Raw genomic sequence first — 21,017 nt, 5'->3', positions numbered from 1 at the left:
AATAACTAATTATATAGTTTAATTATAATTTTAAAAACAAATTTTTGAGTATAGTTAGTCTATAATTAGATAATATTTATAAAATACAAATAAAATGTTACCGTGCTCATTTAAAAAAAATTGAACTAAACAAGGCCCAATACTCCTACTTCGATTGTCCATTTGCTTTGTATTGAGAAGCAGTCGCGCCTTTCGGGGGTGTTCTCTTTCAGACCCGGCGGCGCAGATGATCGTGAACCACTCATCCCGTCCGTCTCTCCGGCCGCCGCGCCGGACTCCGCCGTCCGCTTGCCGCGACGCGCGCGTCTCCCTCCTCCCACTGCCTCCTCCGTCCCCCTCTTCTCCGAGCGCGGCGCGTAGCCCACCGGCGAGGTGGCCCGCATTGACAACAGAGCCGCGACGGCAGCGAAACATTCGGGGAACCCGTGCGTACCGTTAAGCCCCTCTTCGCCCGGCCGCATAAACCCGTCCTCGAAACTAGCCGTTGTACCCGTCTCTCCCGAAAATCCATCCCGCCTCCTTCCCCTTGACGGCTACCCTCCGCTCCGATCCGATCTCTCCGGCATGGCCGCCGCCGCCACGCCGTCGCAGCGCGCGGACCTGATGCCGCCGCAGCAGCCCGTACCGCCGCCGACTGCGCCCCGTCCGCGCCGCCGCGGAAGGGAAGTCAGTTCCCGGTACCTCTCAACGCCCGTCCCTTCGACCCCGCGCCTCTCCACCGCCTCCGCGGCCTCCTCCACGCGGTCGCGCTCCCCGACGCCGTCGCCTCGTGGACGGCAGCGGGCGGCCACGCCCTTCGCCAACGAGAACCACCCGCCGCCGCCTCCTACGGGCACCGTCGCGCGCCGGCGGGCCGTCCAGAAGCTTTTCGATGAGACGGGCGCCGGCAACCCGCGTGCCTCGGTGGTCGCCAACTCCTCTGCCTCCACCGTCCCAGCACCAACTCCGCGGCCGCTCCCGCGCTCCACCAGCCGGCCGGCCGCGCCCACCGCGCGGAGAGGGTACCCGCGCCTTCCGACGCCCGCGCGTGCTGGCTCCTCCTGCCCTCCCTCCGCCGCGGTGGAATCCGACGCCGCCTCGTGCTGCTCTTCGTCTGATACGTCGTCCACGGCCACTGAGTTCTCTGAGGCCGATGTGGCGCTCGGGATGGCCCCAGCCGCGCCGTGCGAGAGCCCGCCGCTGCTTGGCCCAGCGTCCTGCCGCGGGGGACGCCTCTCGTCAGAGCTCCGCTCGTCCGTGCCGGAGTCGGGCGGGTTCTCGCGGGCGTCTAACCCACTATGCTACCGCTCGCTCAACTCGGCACTGTCGACCTCAACGGCGATGGCTGGGAAGCTGACGGCGGCAGGGAGGCCACCACAACCGCAAGGTCCGAAGGCAGCTGATCTGAAGAAGGTGGCGATCGTGGGGGGCAGGAAGGTCGCGGGGAAGCAGGAAGACGTGCACCAGCTGCGGCTGATGGGCAATTCGTACCTCCAGTTCAGGTTCCTCAACGGCCGGGCTGAGGCAGCAGGCAGGGCCAAGGCGGCTGCTGCAGAGGTAAGGGGTTGTTAATGCATCGACCCAGCCGTCAAGGGGGTGGCTACGAATTAAGGTGCTGATGACGATTTGTTGTTTTTGGTTTTGTTGAGTGCATAGAAATCGTTGTACGGGCTCGAGGAGAAGATTGCCAGCCTAAGGGAATCTGTTGCTGAGAAGAGGGCAGAGGTGGAGAGGATGCAGAGGGATCATAGACTGCGTTCAGTAGTAAATGCGCAGGTAAGGCGAAGCTGTGATTTTCTGAATTCTGAATTGCTGTTGTGTTCAGTGTGCATTTCTTCATAATTGGTGCTAACCAAATTTCGTGATTGTAGAGTCTTCATTCAGATAAATCACATGAATCAATTTATTTCTTGACGTGCATGATAGGTTAGATAAATCACATGAATCAATATAATTCTTGACATGCATGATAGAAACTAATGTGGGGAACCTCGCTTAGAAATTAGAATTGCTATTCACTAGGAATGTCACTAGATGGATATGTTTGACTACTATATCAAATGAATTCAGAAGTAGAACAACATTATTTAAATTTAGAATAGGGTTAAATGTTCATAATTAAATCCAGTTTTGACATTCAGAAATTTTTGTTTTTCACAAAAATGGAAAATGTATTATACAGTTTGTGTGGTACTCTCCTTTTTTGTTGCCTGTATAAAATAGAAAAAAATATATAGGTGTAGCTCTTGAAAGCCATGTATATCTTCACAGCGTGAGTTTATTTGTATCAAATCGGGCACCATTCACTATTTATTTCTATAAAATCAGGTACCATGTCTGTTGTCAATGTGAATTTTACATGTAACATGTTAAGTATTCATAATTAAACCAGTTGCCCCATTTAATTATTATTTCTTCTTTTTCAAAGGAAAATAGAAAAGATATTACATGATTTGTGTGGCACTTTGTCTTTTCTGTAGAATATACAAAATATGCTCATGAAAACTATGTGTATTGTGACTCTGTGAGATTCTTTGTATCAAAGTGATTATCATGCTCTGATTTACATGTAATACTTTTCTCTTGCGTTACTCTAAAAACGAGATGTGAAACTTTCAGGTGCCATATTTGAATCAGTGGAATGACATTGAGGAGGGTCATGCAAGCTGCCTTAGAGGGGCAACAACAGCACTATATAACTCCTCGTTAAGGCTACCAACCATTGGGAGTGTAAATGTAGGACTTCAATACTTAATTACACATCAGTTTTGTGCATAAGACCAAGTATCATGTTGTAAATTGATATGCTTGCAGGCCAACTGCGAGGAACTTACAGAAGTCCTTAAGTCAGCAACACAACTGCTTGAACCGCTTTCACCTTGTATCGAAAATTTCCTGCCAAAGGTGAGATTACAGGAAATTTTGAAAAGCATAACTTCCAAAGCAGTGTGATGCCTAGCTTCCTTTAGATGCTTTTGGTCCATGTTCAATAACTGAAATAGTTAAAATATATACGTAAATTCACGGTGTCAGATATAGTTTTAGATGAAATATAGCAAGAATACTTTTTAACCTATATATAAATCAAAATCAAATAGGGTGAAAATAATAGCAAATTTCATGGAATAGAAACTTAGTTCCTAGTGTAGTAGTGGTTCCTTTTTAAGTCATATACTTATCATTGCTTCTTGCTTTAACTAATATTGATGAAGTGTTTAGAAATTTGCAAAAATTTAGATAGATTCAGTTGTTGTGGTGAATGTGGTGTTCTCATTTGAGTTGGTGTACTTATTTATTATATGCAACCAAAAAAAAATATCTCGTCATGTATTAAGTCCTTTTTTATGCAAAAAAAAATTATATTGCCAATTTGCCATGCAGGTCGAACAAATCGATGATGTGGCATGTAATCTTGCCCAAGTTATCGCTACTGAGAGAACCTTGATAGAGGAGTGTGGTAATCTCCTGTACCAGGCACAGAACCTGCAGGTATGGACTATAAATTGACAATCATCTCACTTTAGTCAGCATATATCACTTTCCCTCGCTGGCATCTGCTCTGACTTTGCCACAAAATATCCAAATGATTCAATGACAACTCCAATTTCATAGATGAGGGAGAGCAGCTTGAGGAGTCAAGTGATGCAGCTGAAACAAAATGAAGCGAAGTAAAAGTAATACAAGGAATATCACATTCCTGGCTGGCATCTGCTCTGACTTCGCCACAAAATATCCAACTGATGCAATGACAAATCCAACTGCATAGACGATGGGGGGCAGCTTGAGGAGTCAAGTGATGCAACTGAAACAAAATGAAGCGAAGTAAAAATAATACAAGGACGAGGGATAAGCACGCCGCCAGGGGCAGCAGCTTCACAAGTTCAACTGAGTGAGCTAACTGTGCTCAACGTTGGATGCCCAATACCCAAGTGGACAGAAGTTGCCCGATCGATACATAACCAAAGGCACAAGTGGGTTCTGCGAATTAAGATTGCTGATTCTTTCCAGTACATAGTATGTTCGGTAATTTGCCGTGGAAACATTTTTGCTGTCTAGCTATTGAAAATACAGAAACATGCATCGTTTTACGAATGGAAATTTGTTGATTCTTTGTAGTTCGCGTGTTGCGCAAATACCACTGCACTGCCTTTTTGTTAGCATCCGGGAAAGAAAATTCCCATGCCTGTGTTTGACGAAATAATCAGCACAATCTTATCTTGTTAAGATGAATTTGAGAACGGTCAGCTATGGAGAAGTTTTGAGACAAAGGCCTTGTTTAGTTCTAAAAAAATTTATTTGACAAATATTATTCAATCATAAGCTAACTAGAATCAAAAGATTCGTCTCATGATTTACAGACAAACTGTGTAATTAAGTTTTTGTTTTCGTCTATATTTAATACTTTATGCATGTGACTCGATGTGGCAGAAAATCTTAAAAACTTTTTAGATTCTAAGGTGAACTAAACTAAGGCCAAAGGTAAGGTTTAGTTCCCAAAAATTTTACAAAATTTTTCAGATTTCCCGTCACATCGAATTTTTAGATGTATACATGAAGTATTAAATATAGATAAAAATAAAAATTAGTTGCACAGTTTGGTCGAAATTGACGAGACGAATCTTTTGAGCCTAGTTAGTCCATGATTAGACAATATTTATCAAATACAAACGAAATTCCTATAGTGCTCATTTTGCTAAAAATTTTGAAACTAAACAAGGCCTAAGATGAATTTAGAAACATATACAACGGTCAGTTATGGAACGTTCAAACTCAAGGTTCCAGGTCGTTGAGATGCGGTGCTGAAGAATTCTCCCCCCAAAAGATGGGAAGTCTCTGTTCCAGTAAACAGCGATGCTAGGCCGGTATCAGCAAATCGTATGCCTTAAATTACAGAGCTTCCATTCGATTCGACACGATTCAACACTACAAGCGAAACTGGCGCCGCGCACGATGGTTTGCAAAACATTATTCAGCCAGCTAGCGGATTAAAATTCATCTGGAGACAGCGATGGAAATTGGTGTCCGGTCTACGGCAATCCCGAGCCCTTCTCCCTGGCCTCCCTCTTGTTGCGCTCCCGCTCCACCCTGTCCATCTCCCGCGCGATCCGGTCCCGCTCCTTCATGGCGGCGTCCACGTCGTCCTCGTCGGGGACCACGCGCTCCTTGACGCTGTGCGCGGTCTCCTTGGCCGCGTCCCAGGTGGTCCGCGCCGCCTGCTTCGCCATGTCCCCGATCGCCTGCGCCGTCTCGGCCACCTTCCCGGCGCCCTCCTTGGTCATCTCCACCACCTTCTCCCCGGCCGACACGGTGCCCTCCACGGCCCGCTCCGCCGCCTCGCCCGTCCGGTCCTTGGCCGCCCTCGCCGTCTCCTGCGCCCGGTGCGCGGCCTCCTGCCCCACCTCCTTGGCCCGCTCCGCCGCCTCACCCGTCCGGTCCTTGGCCGCCCTCGCCGTCTCCTGCGCCCGGTGCGCGGCCTCCTGCCCCACCTCCTTGGCCCGCTCCGCCGCCTCACCCGTCCGCTCCTTGGCCGCCCTCGCCGTCTCCTGCGCCCGTTCCGCGGCCTCGTGCCCCGCCTCCTTGGCCCGCTCCTTCACGTGCCCCGCCCTGTCCGCGGCCTCCCGCGCCGCGTCACGCGTCTCGTGCTTCGCCTTCTCCGCCGCCCGGGACGCCGTGTCCGCGGCGCCCTCCGCCATGCCCTTCGTCTGCTCCTTGGCCCTCTCCGCAGTGTCCGACGCCTGGTCCGCCATGCGGCCTGCCGTGTCCTGCGCCCTGCCCTTCGTCTCTCCGGCCATCTTCTTGGCGTGCTCCTTGGCGTCGCCGGTGGCGTCCTTCGCCTTCTCCGCCGCGTCCTTGTACTTGTCCCTGATCTCCCTCCTGTCCTCCGGCGCATTGTCGTACGCCTGAGCAGCAACAGAACGTGCATGCGTGTCAGTGTGATGTCTACCTCCGACGAACTCGATCGCAGAAGTCAGTGTGCCAGCGGTGACCCAGCAAAGCAGTGAGAATCAGAAATACCAAATACCTGAGACGATCTTGGCGCAGCCTGCAAGCAGAGGCGGGTCCAGCTCGCCGGCTGCGGGCGCGGAGGAAGGAAGCACGCCGGCGTGGGGAGAGCCTGCTTGACGGCAGTGTTGCCGGTGAGCTTGGCGGCGCCGGCGACGCGCGCGCCCCCGAGCAGCATGGCGGCCATGAGCCTGGACATAGACGACGGCGTCGACGAGTAGCCGGCGAGACTGCGCGCTGAGGTGAGGTCTTGGATTTGGATCAACGAACTAGCAATTGTTGATATGCTTCAGGATCATGAGCTTGCACGGGGGAAGAGGCAGAGACCGGGCGTTGTTTTAAAGGAGCCAAGGAGGTGACACGTCCGGAGACACGTTGCGGTGCAAGCTCCGGCAGAGGACACGTGCTGACGCATGCGGCGCTCTGGTGTGTGTTGCTGGCCCGCGGGAGGAACAGTCGTGCCAAGTCAAACGATCTGTAAGAAAGTTCAGGAAGGCATGTACTCCATACACCGTTTTAAAATCCAGTCGTCTTTCATTTCGTCGACAAAACTTTAATCCATAAAACCTTTGTCAAAAACTTAGTCCATGATAAATGTTGCTAACATATTATTTGTATAAAACTATAATTATAAAGAAATATTTTTTCCGACACGAATTCACTAGCATCAATTTCATATGCAAGTCACATATAAATATATACTCATTCGGTTCCAAATTATAAGTCATTCTAGGAATCTTGGAGAGTCAAAGTATTTTCAAGTTTGACAAAAAATATAGAGAAAAAATATAAAAATTTATGTCATAGAATAGGTACACTATAGAAATATAACTAATCAAGAATGTAATGATACTTGGTTGGTGCCAAAAATGTTATTATTTTGCTATATAAATTTGGTCAAATTTAAAACACTTTGACTCTTCAAGATTCTTGGAATGACTTATAATTTAGGACGGAGGGAGTATTTTTTTTTAATCAAAAACTTGTCATAATGAAACAAGATCGCAAAATCTACTGCGCGACCCGTCACATCGAATGAGGATAGCATGTCCGTGTGACCACATGCCCATTACCCTGCCCCAAGCATTGGAAACGAGGAATTCGTCGGCGCTAGGATTCGAGAGCTGGGGTATCCAATCACTAATGATCGTAGAAAGGGGTTTGGGGGAGAGGGAGGCGATCGCAACACGGTAGTTATAGCGGCTAAGATGGTGATAGCACAGGTCAGTGGGCGCACCCCGTCGAGGTCAAAGCGGAACACTGGGAAACGATAGTTGGATAGAGCAGGTGGTGGAGGTGTCGCGGTGCGAGTAGTCTCTAATGGCCTTGTTATCAGGGGAGGGCGAGGTTGAGAGGTAGGCGGCACAAGGAGGCGGCGGGAGCACTTGACGGTGTGATAGTGGAGATAGTGGAGGCACAAGGGAGGTGGGGTGATGACAAAATTGGTAGGGTGAATTGGGTTTATGACTTTGAGGTCTCAACTTAGGGCTTTTCGTTTTGAGACTGAAATGATGTTGAACTATTTCAAGCATGAAACCATTCGATATTTTATACTAAACTAAAAATATTTCGGGATATTTTAGGCCAGCAATGCCTACCGGGCCCTTAGTGTAGTATGAGGACACACATTTTCGGCTAACTATTTTTGAAAAAAGAAGCGCGCCTGTGGATGTGAAACTGGTAAGTTCTAAAAAGAAGTTCTGATCGTTTCGGCAGCTTGTTGTTGGTTAATACCAAACCGTGAAACTGGTAAGCCAACTGGACGTCCGAAGATAGCGATTTCCGTCGCCTGCTCCAGCATCGCATACAGCGGTACAAGTACAACCCACTTTACCGCCGCCACATCAACACGCGCGAAAATGGCACGTTATTCTTCTTCTTTTTTTTTAAAAAAAAAAAACTGTCACGCGCTCCAAACTGGAAATCAGCCCCGAACTGTGAACGATCTCCTCTTCCATCCACCATCATAAAATGCCGTCTCGAGCTCACATTTCATTTCCGGAAGCAAGCACACCCGATCGGCCACGACCACCAGAACCCGCGCGGCAAACGTTAGCAAGCGCCAGCTCGGCGTGAGCTAGCGTTCTCATGAAGCGCTAATGACTTATACCTTGAGATTTTGAGACAGAATGAGTATCAGTGTTTTTTTATTTTTTTTATCAGGAGTATCAGTGGTTTTATGGCAATATCTTCAGCTATGGCCTTGTTTAGTTCACCCCAAAAAGCAAAAAGTTTTCAAGATTCTCCGTCACATCGAATCTTGTGGCACATGCATGAACCATTAAACATAGACGAAAGCAAAAACTAATTACACAGTTTAGCTGGAAATCGCGAGACGAATCTTTTGATCCTAGTTAGTCCATAATTAGATAATATTTGTCACAAACAAACGAAATTGATACAGTACTAAAATCTGAAATCTTTTCGGAACTAAACAAGGCCTATATTCTTCCTCTTTGCCTTGGCCTTGGCCTTTCACAGCTTTAGAACGGCTCCATTCACCCCGTGCTGGCCGGCAAGCCTAGTCCGTCGAAGCCCAGGCCGCGCGCCCTGGGCCCTGGCCGCCCCGCCGAGACCGCCGCGTGCCGAGACCGAGGATGCTCCCGCGGCAGCATCCGAGTCCCGCCCGCACTATCTAGGGTTAGGATAGGAACAAGCACAAGGTATAACGGATTAACGGTTCGACCCCGGCCCGGCCCACTGTCTTTTTCTGGGAACAAAACGGAGAGGTGAAAAAAAAAATCCATTTCCTTTCGTATTATCCTCTTGCTCTGTTCGTCCGGCTCTTCGCCCTCGCGGCCTCGCCGGCGCGCGGGACTACTAATCCAAATTGGCGACGACCCTGCCGCCCGCCCCACTGCAGATTCGGGGAGCGCACCGCCCGCTCCAATGGCGATTAGAGTCCCGTCCATGGAGCTTCACCGCTCCTCGCCGCTGCTCTCCGGTGGCCGAGGTATTTTTGCTCGGCCCTGTCCATGTGAATATGTGATTGTTCATATGAAACTTGGACTTGTGTATGTAGAATGATTCTATGGACTATGGGCATGTATTTTTCCTTCGCCTGTTACTGATTCGATCGCGATGTGTCCTCTTCAACTTTTTAAGGGAGGAATACATGCCCACAGAAGAAGCCCTTCCTTGTCCAAGCAAAGAGACTAGGGGGGTTGGAGAAAGCGAGTACGAGGTATAAAATCCACTAGTTGCTTCCCTTCTATAATTCGAAATTAGTTGTCTAATCACGCACAGTAGGACATATCATTGCTAGCGCCACTCTGCCATTGCATCCTGTGTACCGTTCTGACGCTTGCTGAAACTCAAACTCAAAAGGTTAGGAACACAAGAGTCTGGACAACCAAAGAAAAGAGCACCCCTGGTTCGTGGAACTGTTAGCCCACCTCTTCCAGTACCAGGAAACATACCTCGGCCTCCTTATGTTGGCACAAAATATGTACCAGAGATAGCAAAAGAGGTACAAATGCACGACAACGAGAGCATTGTCCATATGAGAGCTGCTTGCGAGCTTGCCGCCCGTGTTCTTGACTATGCAGGAACATTAGTGAAAGTAAGCATGCACTTCAGCATCTCCACTATGTTTATCTATTTTGTAGCCAATAAAAGTACCAGTTTATGTTTGTCTTTTATTTTTCTTTCTGAAATTGATGTGTTTGTTTTGTTCATAAGACACCATGACCCCATCTCTTTTTTTATCCATGTGCACTCCGTCATCATTATATCTTGAGTGAGAAATCTATTGCATCTTTCTATCAGCCCTCTGTAACAACAGACGAAATTGATAAAGCAGTGCACAAGATGATCATCGATGCTGGAGCCTATCCATCCCCACTTGGATATGGTGGGTTTCCAAAAAGTGTATGCACCTCAGTAAATGAGTGCATGTGCCATGGAATTCCTGATTCACGCGAGCTACAGGTTCAGAAAGCCTTACATTGACATGTTTTGAGCCAGTTCAGGGCCTTTCAGCTGCACAGTTCCACAGCCACCATGACTAAACGTTTTGCATTTGTGTTTTACAGGATGGAGACATAATTAACATTGATGTCACTGTCTACTTGAATGTACGTGTTTATCTTCTTGGTCATATATAGTTATTGTCACTTCATGCTATTTATTTGTTTGCCTCATGGACTTGAATTTGGATATCATCACCTAAAGTGCCCTCACCATTTTAGGGTTATCATGGGGATACCTCAAAAACATTTCTTTGTGGAGATGTCGATGAAGCAAGTAAACAACTTGTGAAGGTATCTACCCTTTTCTGTGGAGCAGATGCAATGCTTGCTCTTGCAATCTACTACCCCCCCCCCCCCCCCCACACCCCCCAAAAAAAAAGAAAAAAAAAGATGTTTTAGTTGTGTCATAAAGCAAACAATATTATGTTTGACCAAGTTTATGGAAAAGAATACTAATGTTTATATTACAAAATAAGTAACATTATCATAGAACACATTTTCATAATATAAGTTTTGGTGTCATAAATGTTAGCAATTTTCTCTATAAGGCCTTGTTTAGTTCCTCCAAAAAACAAAAACTTTTCAAGATTCCCCGTCAAATTGAATCTTGCGGTACATACATGGAGCATTAAATATAGATAAAAAAACTAATTACACAGTTTGTCTGTAATTTGCGAGACGAATCTTTTGAGTCTAGTTAGTCCATAGTTGGACAATAATTGCCACATACAAACGAATGTGCTACAGTAGCCCAAAAAGTTTTTGCAAGGGAACTAAACAAGGCCTAAATTAGGCCAAACTTAAGATAATTTAACTTAGGACAGAACTGAAATGTCAAGTTTTTTGGGATGGAGGTAATAGTACTATTTTTCTAGTCATGACTAGCAGCTCTAGTTCTCAGACTGTGACTGTAATCTACTTATTCACTTTTATCATGCCAAAATTCTGATTTCTGATTAGACTTAAATTGATGAAAGATGAAGGATCCTCACAGATACAATTGTCAGACCATCTTACTGACATATAAGTTTCTTTTCCTCTAGATTACTGAAAGATCTGTATAGATTTATTTTTTGTTTTTGCTTATTTTGGCTGATAAGGACTAGTGTAAGAAGGTGCTTCTATTCTCACCTTGTCTGTTATTTCATATGTACATACCTTTTGCTAGTTGGATGACTGCTAACACAACTTGGGGAACCAGATGCTTACTGTATCATGCTAATATCAGGTTACTGAAGAGTGCCTGCTCAGGGCCATATCAACATGCAAACATGGTACCAGCTTCAAGAAGATTGGCAGAAGAATAAGGTATAATATTTTGCACCGATTTCTTTCATGGCCAAGAAGGTAATGATAGTCATATCTCTAGTTCCTCAAAAAGAAGTGTTTGATCATTTTTCTCACCATAGTCACTGGGTTAGTTATGGACTTATGGCAAAAGGGAAGCCTTTGAGATCATAAAACATTAGTGTTGAAAGGAGCAATGTCCAGAAAAATAATGAAGAATCAAGAGTTTTTTTTTGCCAAATGTCTAATAGTCACCTTTGGCCGGTGAAAATTTTGCCTCGATTTTCCTCATTTGCTACCCTAGCATTGCAAAAGGTTGTTTGGAACAGCAAAATACTACTCTTTTTCAACTATCTAGCAGTACTATTCATGTAATGTATTTACACAAGCATTCACCCAGCATCTCTCGCATGTTAAACGAATAGAAAACAAGTTTGCTGTTAACTTTGTCGTACATGATTGGTGTGGCTATACCAAAGTTCACTTCGTCTTAGATATTGCTTCCATTGATTTGCTTGAACATTTCAGTGAGCATGCTGAAAGGAATGGGTTTGGTGTCGTGGAGTGTTTTGTTGGGCATGGAGTTGGCAGAGTATTTCACTCAGAACCAATTATCTATCACCAGCGTAAGTCAATGTTTTTCGGCAATAGATGATAGGCAGTGCATATTGTAGTTGAGAACTTCAAGGCTTTGCACACTACTGCTTTAATGTTTATGTAAATAGAGTATAACAGTAGGCTGTAGATTTTCTCCTGAGAACAACATTTTAATGGATAAGCACTGCTTAGGTGAAAAGCAAATTCTGTTGAAGTTTAGATGTCTCTATGTGTTTCTCAATTGAAAATGAAAAGTAAAGTAAAAATCTCCAGGCTGCAGATCTCTGGGATATATTGATCTTGTAATAGTTCTTTTTTTTTAAAAAAAAAAGTTTTTTTGGGGTATGCAATTTTTAGACCTGGCTGCGATGTGCTTGCGACAGGGAACAACAGGCCGGGTCAGATGATTGAAGGGCAGACGTTCACAATAGGTTCGCAGCATCCTAACTCATTCCACGTCTTAGTAAAGCCAGCCATGTTTGAGTCCTCTTTTGCCTTCCTGGCTGATGCTAGCGCCGCCTAACTTTCTTGTGCAGAGCCGATCATATCCATGGGGAGCATCGACTGCGACATGTGGGACGACGGCTGGACTGCCGTGACGACGGACGGCAGCTTGGCGGCGCAGTTCGAACACACGATACTGATCACCAGGACCGGAGCTGAGATCCTCACGAAATGCTAGGAGAAGTGTTGCTTGTGCCCGTTAGCTGTTGCCACGGCAATCTGTATCCGTGCTGATGCCTGACGTGGTCGATTGTCTATTTGTCTCGCTAATTGGCGTGCTACGAAATACTGAAGAAAAGGCTGAGAGATTGCAATGGCAGGTTTGGGCAAGGAGGACAACTTCTCGACGTCCCGATCTCTTGTGACGCTCTCGTCCCGCCAGTTGGGGTCCACCGCATGCTGCTCGGCGTGGAGCGGAGAGCCGGAGGCGCTGTTGGCGCGTTCGCGTCATGGCAGCGGCCGTGCGGGTGCGGGCAACACACCACACCGGCCGTGTTGCCTCGGTGGGAGTAGGTTGTGCCGCCGCGCCGCTCGTCGCTTAGCGCGCGCCGCGGCGCCAAAACGTGGAGCCGAAGCGAGGCGCCCGCGCCTCCACGGCATCGGGGCTCGGGCGCACCGCACGGCTCGTGCGCCAAGCGGCGGTAGTGCGTGGCTGGCTGCAGGATATGCCGTCGGCGCCGCGGCTGTGCGCGTGCGCAGCTGGCTGGGCAGATGGGCGCTCGATCTAGGGCTCTAGCTAGGCCCGAGGTCCTGTCCTGGACTTGGCCTTTTCGTCCTCGACCGACATGATCCGACGGCAAGGTCCGCACTTGCACTCGGCCGGGTTGGATCGGACGGGGTCGCGTCGCTACTAGGCTGTAGGCAGAGTGCTGCGGACTCGTTGTAGATCTCTACTAGGCTGTAGGCGGCGTGCTTTGTTGACCCGCCGCTGCGGCGCCAGGTTGCGTGCGCTGTCCCGCAGGCGGCGGGCGGGAGGACGCTGGTGGCCCGGCGACCGACACGATCCAAGGCGCCACCTAATTTCCCCGTGGAAGCGTGGGCACGGCGCCCGCTCGCCGTCTCCGCTGGAGGTGAGGTTGGGTTGGCTCCGCATGCACGCCAGTCCGCCTCGTGCAAAGGCGGGCGGCTCCTTTTGTTTATTCTGGCCCCGGCGCCGCCCGAGATCCAAAGCCGCCGACGCCTCCGAGGTGTGGCGGTTCCGTGCGGGCACGCGCCGCCTCGCGTGTGGCTGGGCGGCTTTGGAATCGGAACGGAGAAAAGGTGCGGTGCTACTGCCGCCCGCCTCCCCTATGGACTGTCCGTCTGGGCCTGGCCGGCTCCGATCCGGATCGACCTCTCTCAGCTCAAGACCTGGCTGTGGAGACTGACGCGAGGAGGGGACGACGGAGACCTGTGTGTGCTTTGCCTTTCCGCGCCAACTTGTGTGCTCTGCTCACGATAGCCGTTTCCCTCCAAAAGAGTACGTGATGAACGATTCAGCCATTCAGGTATGAACGGTGACCACCGTGTGGCCTGGCCTGGCGTCGCCTCTGAGAAGATTCAGCTAAAATATCAAAAAACATCCAAAGTTACTGCCCGTCTTTCTCCCAGCTTGACTCGATGCGTATCACCACCTCATGCAAGGAGTAAAACCAACCAGGCAACCACCAACATGTCACTGGATTCTCGGACAAATCCGACCCGCCGTTCCCTACGTACGCCACAACAACTACCGTCACTTTTTTTTCACGTCGAGCTTGGTCGCTTGTTTCACGAATTCTTTTAATCATTTTTGCGAGACTTTAGCAGCTTGGCCATTCTAGAGACTTCGCTCAGCGAAATGAAGTTTTGCTTTAGCCCCACGGTAGTCGGTGTGGCTAGCGGGGTATTCACGTCTGATTCTACGTACAGATCTCATGTAGAATTGTACTGTACATGTATAAAAAAATAGAATATCCCAGTGTTCAGCTTTAAAAGTAATTTCGATAAGAGCGCGGTGAATTATCATCAGTTTTGTGTTCGTATTTTTGCGCTGCGTATTGTATTGGACCAATCCAAGCAAACTCAGGTAAAGCAGAGGTGGTTTACGCTGAACGGTTGCTTGCAGGAGCTCCCAAAGCTACCGCCGCCTGAACAAAATAATCCGCCGGTGCCTTTCAAAAAAAGGAGAATTCCGCCGGTGCCGATCCGTCCAGTGCCGCGCGGAAGCTCATAGGTTACAGCAGCCTGATACTCTATCACATGACTCCACGAGGACGCGGGCACGCGGCGGCGCCGGGGACCCATCCCACCAATTCCCAACCGGCCTCGCGCGCCTTGCCTCGTGTTGCTCGGGGGGTCGTAGCGGGAGCTTTGCCGCGGTCCGAAGCGTAGTAGCGCCTGCACGCGAGCGACAGGGGAAAAAAAAAAAAGAAGCCGTCAAACGCGCGTGGAGCCGTGGGGCGCGCTGGCGATCCCGACTGGCTGCTATGCTTGCGTCGCGGCGTGCGCGGGAGCGAGGTGACGGCAGCGCGTACGGGTGGACCAGTTCGTCTCTCAGAGTCGGAGGGACACTCGCCAGCTCGCCGCGCGGCGCGACGCGACCCGGCCTCGGTGTGGCTTTCCGCGTCGTCTCGTCCCAGGCTCCCAGAGTCCCAGGTCGTCGTCCTCTCATCAGTCCGTGGTTGTCAAGGCGGTCGGTCGTCTGGGTGCGAGGGAGGATCTAGCGAAATTCACAGAGGGAACGACCGGTTCAACCCCTTGCTTTCACCGTAAGTAAGTAAGCAATACGGTGTTGTGCTTGTTCAGTTGGCTCGATCTGATGCTGAGCTCGGCAATGGTTTTTCCGTAGCGTAGGGTATTGATTGGATGATCATTTCCTCAAAACTCTTAAAAAACATATACAACACATATATATATGAGCAAAAAACTGTAGATCTCTCGTTAATCAGCAAATTAATATGTTACAAACAACGAAGAACAAAACATTTTCGTAGTATTTTGTTTTGTAACATCGGCAAGCAGTAACTTTTGTTATACCTAGCCGCCGATGCAAAAAGAACATCTATGTACACCTAGTAGTAACTCATCGTAGCAAATTAAACGATCGAGCAACCAACCTCATACTAATACAAGTGCTAATCATCTACGCATACTCGACAACGTTGGAGGAGCCGTGTGTCATCGGGCGCTGCGGCAGGTCCGCCATCTACGCCACCTCGGCCGGCGGTGGCATGTTGAGGTCAAACCCCACGCAAACCGCTTCCGGGGAGGCGTCCACCACAGATGACGACGACCCTGTGTCACTCTGCTCCTCGTCTCCACCGCAGGATGTTGGTGCTGTCTGCTTCTTGGCACCGGCGGCAACAGCGGTCGGCCGGCAGGCCACGGGCGCCGGCACGGCCACGGTCACCGCGAGCCTCGGGTCCAGGAACAGGAACGGCTGCGCAGCCACCATGGCCGGCATGCCGAGACAAAGGTCGAGCGACGGCGCAGGCATCACCGTCGGGGCCGGAGACGGAGACCGAGCCCTGGGCGGCGTGGCGGGCGAGTCCCGGGACGAGGACTCCACGGTGCTGCTGCTGGGGCTCACGGCCAGCTTCTTGGGCGGCGGCGGCAGCGGGAGCGGGAGCGCGAGCGCTTGCGCGTGCGCGGCCGCGGCGAACGCGACGGGGAAGTTGGTCTTGGCCTTGGGACCGCGGAAGTGGAGCGCGGCGGCGTCGTAGGCGCGCGCCGCGGCCTCGGCGGTGTCGAAGGTGCCGAGCCACACGCGGGCCTTCCTGGCCGGGTCCCGGATCTCCGCCGCGTAGCGGCCCCACGGGCGCTTCCTGACGCCGCGGAACCTGGGCTCCATCATGCCGTCGGTCACGGCGCTGGCGGCGGGGAGAGCGTTCTTGGGCGCCATGGAAGGAGTGACGGCGGCGGAGGACGATGCCAAGTGTTGGGCAGCGGCGCAGCGCTCGGCGGTGCGGTGGCGGTGGTTGTTGTGTTGGTGCGCTGGGCAGGCAGGGCTGGAGTGCGGGGAGGAAAGGGAGGTGGATACGCGGTATTAATAGGGGAGGCGGGAGGTGAGGAGGAGCCAGCGGGAGGGGAGGTTTGACCCACAGCCACAGGCGCGACGGAGGTGGAGGGAGATGGGGGCGGCCGTCCCGCGTTGGCCTCCGATGTTTGCTCGCCCGTACATGGAATGCCGCGGCTGCTTGCGTTGCGGGCGCTCACTCAAGTCCGCCTTCTTTGTTTGGTTGTACGGGTGCGTGTCCCTGTGCGGCCGGCCGGTAACCGTATTTTCTCCCCCTCACTTGTTCAGTCTCCGTGGTCCTTCGGAATGCATTGTACCTGTACCGTTTCTTTTTCTTTCTACTATGATTCAGGTCAAGCGAGCCTGGTGCATGCAAAGGGGTGTTTGCTTGAAGCTTAGGATAGCCGTTCAGGACACCCTTCGTCCAGCTGCATAGCGTCTTCATCTGAAACCCTGCTGAGCAATCAACTCCAAAAAAATCTGTCTTGATGAGAAATATATCTGCACTCACAACCGAGTAGGTTTGCCTCTTCATCCAAGGTTCATCAAAAGGCGGTATTTACCGTTAAAATAAGGCCTTGTTTAGTTCCAAAATTTTTGGCAAAATGAGCACTGTAGCAATTTCGTTTGTATTTGACAAATATTGTCCAATCATGGACTAACTAGGCTCAAAAGATTCGTCTCGTCAATTTCGACCAAACTGTGCAATTAGTTTTTATTTTTATCTATATTTAATACTTCATGCATACATCTAAAGATTCGATGTGACGGGAAATCTGAAAAATTTTGCAAAATTTTTGGAGAACTAAACAAGGCCTAAAAGAAATCAAACCAACGGGCACGAATCGGTTCCGCGTGGCTCTGCAACACACATGCTCCCATAGGAAAAGCTTCACCCAGCGGCGCTGCGCATCTTGGCATAATCACTTCCCAGTCCACACGTCCGTCCGAAGCAACGGAGTGAACGGTGCCTGCAAGTGCAACCTGGCGCCGGTCGTTGCGTGCAGCACATCAACGTCTTGGAGCGGCAGCGCAGCGAGTGAACCAACCAACCAACCAAACCCAACGGCGTCCCTGCCTGCCGCCGCTCCGCCCACCGTCCGTCCCGGTTGCTTTCGGCCGCACTCCACGACGCCCGCCCCGCCCCGCCCCGCCCGCCCAAGGCTCCCAACGAACGAGCCATGCAGAGACGTCGCAATTTCCAGAGACGCGCGGGCGCGGCACGACGCGTCGCGGTCACGCTGCAACGAGCGGCACCGCCTGCGTTCCCTGCCCCGCACGAACGAGCGAGACGAGTGGGCGGTCCCGCGAGCCGCGCGGCGCGCGGCGCGGGGGCGGGGCCCGGCGGTGGTTCCGGTCTCGCCGCGAGCCGCGAGCCGCGTGGCCCGCGGTGCGGTGCCGCGCGAGGCGTGTGACGGCGACGGGTTCAGAGGAGGCGATGCGAAGGCGACCGTGGAGCGGCGAGGGTGTGTGGGGTGGGGTGGAAAAAAACAAAGGGCTTTTTCTTCGGCGGCGGGGCCGGGGTGAGGGCGAGGGGGACGGGCGGCCGCGCCGCACCGCACCGCACCGCACCTGCCCCGCGTCTTCCTTCCTTGCCTGCCACGGCGGCGGCAGCGCGCACACGACAGCCGGATCCGCGCGGGGATTTGGATATTGCTTACGTGCACAGCGGGGAGGGGGCCGCCCGGTCACCAGCGCCGGATTTGGGCGGCGGAAAACGGGAAACTACCACTTGTTTCGTTACTGGCCGGCCCCGTCTGTGCAGCTGTGCTTTGCCGGCTGCAAGCAGCCTGGTGTACCCACCTGCTACTAGTAGTTGCGTCGTAATATCTGCCAGTTCACTTCTGCACAGTATTATTTTTTTTAAAAAAAATATTTTATTAGGAAGTAGTCTCTTTTTAAAAATATAATGGTGAAAACTGTCGTGTCCATATATAAACATCCAAAATTTTTGGAAGTAGAATCCGCGGCAGGTGTCCATAGCTAATCTAAGAAAACAATCTCTCCTATTTTTAGGCCTTGTTTAGTTCTAAAAATTTTTTGCAAAATAGGAATAGTACCACTTTCATTTGTATTTGACAAATATTATCTAAACATGTACTAACTATACTCCAAAGATTCGTCTCGTCAATTCCGACTAAACTGTGCAATTAATTTTTATTTTTGTCTATATTTAATACTTCATACATGCGTCTAAAGATTTGATGTGACGGAGAATCTGAAAATTTTTATAAAATTTTCTGGGAACTAAACAAGGCCTTAATGTGTTCCTTTGGCCAAAAAGTAGTATGCTAATGTTATTTTTTACTGTTTACTAGTAGCAAATGAACATCGTCCTGTTTTTTAGTTATGGAGGCACGTAGTTTCACCTTAACAGTTACCCCTCGCATGGCTAAAAGAAATGTTGGTCGTAATTTCTTCAGAGAAATCGTCCATTCATGCTGTAAGGGCTCCATGCTTTTACTACTAATACTACCATGCAGATGGAGGAACTATCATGGTCTGTTTTGGTAGCAACTCTAAGAAAACCGACTGGGTCATCAAGCAACTACTAGATTCAATTCAATCACAGATAACCAAATTTGAACGCATGTTCCCATGGTCATGGTCTGAACCAGACAGTCATTGCCGCCAAGGGCAGATATCTGTATCCAAAGTTTCACCTGGACGTTTATATAAAACAAAAAAAAAATCATCTGGATTGGATGTAGCTGCCGCTAAACCTGCGAATATAAATAGTAACACTTTCGTTTGTATTTGACAAATATTATCCAATTATGGACCAACTAGACTCAAAAGATTCGTCTTGTCAATTCTGACCAAACTGTGCAATTAGTTTTTATTTTTATTTATATTTAATACTTCATACATACGTCTAAAGATTCGATGTGGCGAGAAATCTGAAAAATTTTACAAAATTTTTGGAACTAAACCAGGCCCAAGGCCGAACGAAACCGCATGTCACGTCCAGACCTGAGAAGCGTACATGCGCGCAGGAGTGCATGACGCAGCACCAAGCGGGCGGGCGAGCGAGGCGTGCGGTGGGTGTCACGTCCGTCGCAGTCCACCCCGTCCGCCCGCGCCGCGGCAGCGTGTTTTCACACCGTCCGTGCCCGCCCCGCCCGCACCCGTGTCTCCCCTCTCGCGCTGTCGCTCTCCCCGCAAAAAAAGGCCGGGACCGGATCACCGGATCGTGTCGCACGCAGCGGGGCGCTGTGACTGCCGCCACCGTCACGGCGCCCCAGCCGTCCACACGTCAGCCGGCCCCGCCGCAGCCGGATGGCGACGCGCGCGACCGCGGCCGCGGCCTCAGGGGCGGCGGCGGCGGCGGCGGCGGGCGGATCGATGGGCCCCGCCGCGACGTTTCTCCGTTCCACACGCACACGCACAGCTCAGAACGCCAGTGGACGCGGGCCCTGCCTTTGTTTATCGATCGCGGATCGCCGGCCGGCGCGCCATATATTCTTTTGTTTTTTTTTTCTGTTTCCCTCTCCCTCCTTTTTCTCCCCCGCCTCGACTCGCTCCCAACCGCTCGCCGACTGCACGGCGTTGTCCGTTTCAGACCTTACGCCGCCCGCCGACGGTATCGTTTTCCTACCTTTTTTTTCCCCTGTCCGAATTCCACCGACGGTTTCTTTTTGGTTTTCGTCTTTGCGTGAAGTCAGTCTGCTAGGTTCCAACACGTACAGACGGTTCGCCCCCACGCCTCCAAAGATTCGCCGGACGCTGATTTGAGTAGCAATTTGGGGATTTGGCTCACAAATCAGCGTCGTCGTTGCACAAATCATACGGATGAATTGCCACGCATATCAACGGAATAGAACGTCACCTGCACCGTGGTAATAAAGTTCAGCAAACAAGACTACTATCCCTAGGTAAAAGTAAAAGGGAGCCATCCCGACGCAGTCACACGAGGATTGGAATGGAAGACAAGCAATGAGTGGATGAGACACGAGCCGAGTGTTCGGCGCGTCGTCGCAACCCGGGCAGCACGTTGACGACGGCAGGGTATGGCGCCGAGCCGAACTTTGGAGTATTATCCGATTCGATCGCGCATAGCATGCATAACGATAACGGCAGCACCGCGCCACAGCGCGGCGGCGGCGTGGGTGCAGGGAAACCGGGGGGCGCGAAGCAGACAGGCGGTGGTAGCGTCACGTTGCCCACGGGGGGGCAACGCGTGGGCGCGCACGGACGGACGGGCAGGTGGCGTGCCGCGTGCGCCCGCCCGCGCTTTCACTCGACAGCTCCCGCGTGACGGCCGCGTGCGTGGCCGGCGGCAAAGCGGTGCAGTGCAGAGCTGGGCTGCTCCTGGGTCCTCGCTGCTGGCCGGCTTCTGCGCTGCCACGCGAAGATGCAGTGCGACCAGATCACATACGGCTACGAGCTGTACCAGGTGCGGGCTCAAACTGCATGGAGACGCCACCTCCGAGGCTAAGCTACAAGTTCCGAAAACTAAAAAGTTTTCGGTACTATATCACTTTCGTTTGTTTGTGACAAATATTATCTAATTATGGACTAACTAGGATCAAAAGATTTGTCTTATGATTTACACCTAAACTGTGTAATTAGTTTTTGTTTTCATATATATTTAATGTTTCATGCATGTGCCACAAGATTCGATGTGACGGAGAATCTTGAAAACTTTTTGGTTTTCAGGTTAAACTAAACAAGGCCTAAGGAAAACCGTACGAAACTTC

General features: G+C 50.5%; 4 protein-coding genes across 4 annotated transcripts; 2 read left to right on the top strand and 2 right to left on the bottom strand.

The window, feature by feature from the left end:
* On the top strand, positions 144–4,244 carry LOC8063949 (protein ENDOSPERM DEFECTIVE 1). The gene is made up of 6 exons (XM_002448461.2): positions 144–1,536; positions 1,636–1,755; positions 2,599–2,715; positions 2,794–2,883; positions 3,361–3,468; positions 3,592–4,244. Exons 1-6 carry the CDS (start codon positions 565–567, stop codon positions 3,649–3,651), a joined length of 1,467 nt encoding a protein of 488 aa, XP_002448506.1. The 5' UTR covers positions 144–564; the 3' UTR covers positions 3,652–4,244.
* On the bottom strand, positions 4,780–6,635 carry LOC8072323 (late embryogenesis abundant protein, group 3). The gene is made up of 2 exons (XM_002447028.2): positions 6,002–6,635; positions 4,780–5,879 (listed from the first exon to the last, which is right to left on the bottom strand). Exons 1-2 carry the CDS (start codon positions 6,179–6,181, stop codon positions 5,007–5,009), a joined length of 1,053 nt encoding a protein of 350 aa, XP_002447073.2. The 5' UTR covers positions 6,182–6,635; the 3' UTR covers positions 4,780–5,006.
* Positions 8,690–12,688, top strand: LOC8063948 (methionine aminopeptidase 1B, chloroplastic). The gene is made up of 10 exons (XM_002448460.2): positions 8,690–8,935; positions 9,088–9,166; positions 9,310–9,544; positions 9,751–9,912; positions 10,017–10,058; positions 10,173–10,244; positions 11,182–11,261; positions 11,769–11,866; positions 12,221–12,268; positions 12,374–12,688. The coding sequence occupies exons 1-10, from the start codon at positions 8,872–8,874 to the stop codon at positions 12,517–12,519; spliced, it is 1,026 nt and encodes a 341-aa protein (XP_002448505.1). The 5' UTR covers positions 8,690–8,871; the 3' UTR covers positions 12,520–12,688.
* LOC8063947 (ethylene-responsive transcription factor 4) lies at positions 15,216–16,340 on the bottom strand. Its single transcript, XM_002447027.2, has one exon. The coding sequence runs from the start codon at positions 16,201–16,203 to the stop codon at positions 15,508–15,510; it is 696 nt and encodes a 231-aa protein (XP_002447072.1). The 5' UTR covers positions 16,204–16,340; the 3' UTR covers positions 15,216–15,507.

This window comes from Sorghum bicolor, chromosome 6, assembly GCF_000003195.3.
Source record: "Sorghum bicolor cultivar BTx623 chromosome 6, Sorghum_bicolor_NCBIv3, whole genome shotgun sequence".
NCBI lineage: Eukaryota > Viridiplantae > Streptophyta > Magnoliopsida > Poales > Poaceae > Sorghum > Sorghum bicolor.
The sequence above is the reverse complement of the archived record's forward strand: the minus strand, read 5'-3'. Positions and strand labels throughout refer to the sequence as shown.

Bases quoted from the DNA above. Each gene is read 5' to 3' on its own strand.
- LOC8072323 (XM_002447028.2), bottom strand. From the start codon at position 6,181: ATGTCCAGGCTCATGGCCGCCATGCTGCTCGGGGGCGCGCGCGTCGCC. The intron at 5,880-6,001 runs GTATTTGGTATT...GTTGCTGCTCAG, and splicing joins CTGCGCCAAGATCGTCTCAG to GCGTACGACAATGCGCCGGA.
- LOC8063947 (XM_002447027.2), bottom strand. From the start codon at position 16,203: ATGGCGCCCAAGAACGCTCTCCCCGCCGCCAGCGCCGTGACCGACGGC.
- LOC8063948 (XM_002448460.2), top strand. From the start codon at position 8,872: ATGGCGATTAGAGTCCCGTCCATGGAGCTTCACCGCTCCTCGCCGCTG. The intron at 9,913-10,016 runs GTTCAGAAAGCC...TGTGTTTTACAG, and splicing joins CTGATTCACGCGAGCTACAG to GATGGAGACATAATTAACAT. The intron at 10,059-10,172 runs GTACGTGTTTAT...TCACCATTTTAG, and splicing joins ATGTCACTGTCTACTTGAAT to GGTTATCATGGGGATACCTC.
- LOC8063949 (XM_002448461.2), top strand. From the start codon at position 565: ATGGCCGCCGCCGCCACGCCGTCGCAGCGCGCGGACCTGATGCCGCCG. The intron at 1,537-1,635 runs GTAAGGGGTTGT...TTGAGTGCATAG, and splicing joins CCAAGGCGGCTGCTGCAGAG to AAATCGTTGTACGGGCTCGA. The intron at 2,716-2,793 runs GTAGGACTTCAA...ATATGCTTGCAG, and splicing joins CAACCATTGGGAGTGTAAAT to GCCAACTGCGAGGAACTTAC.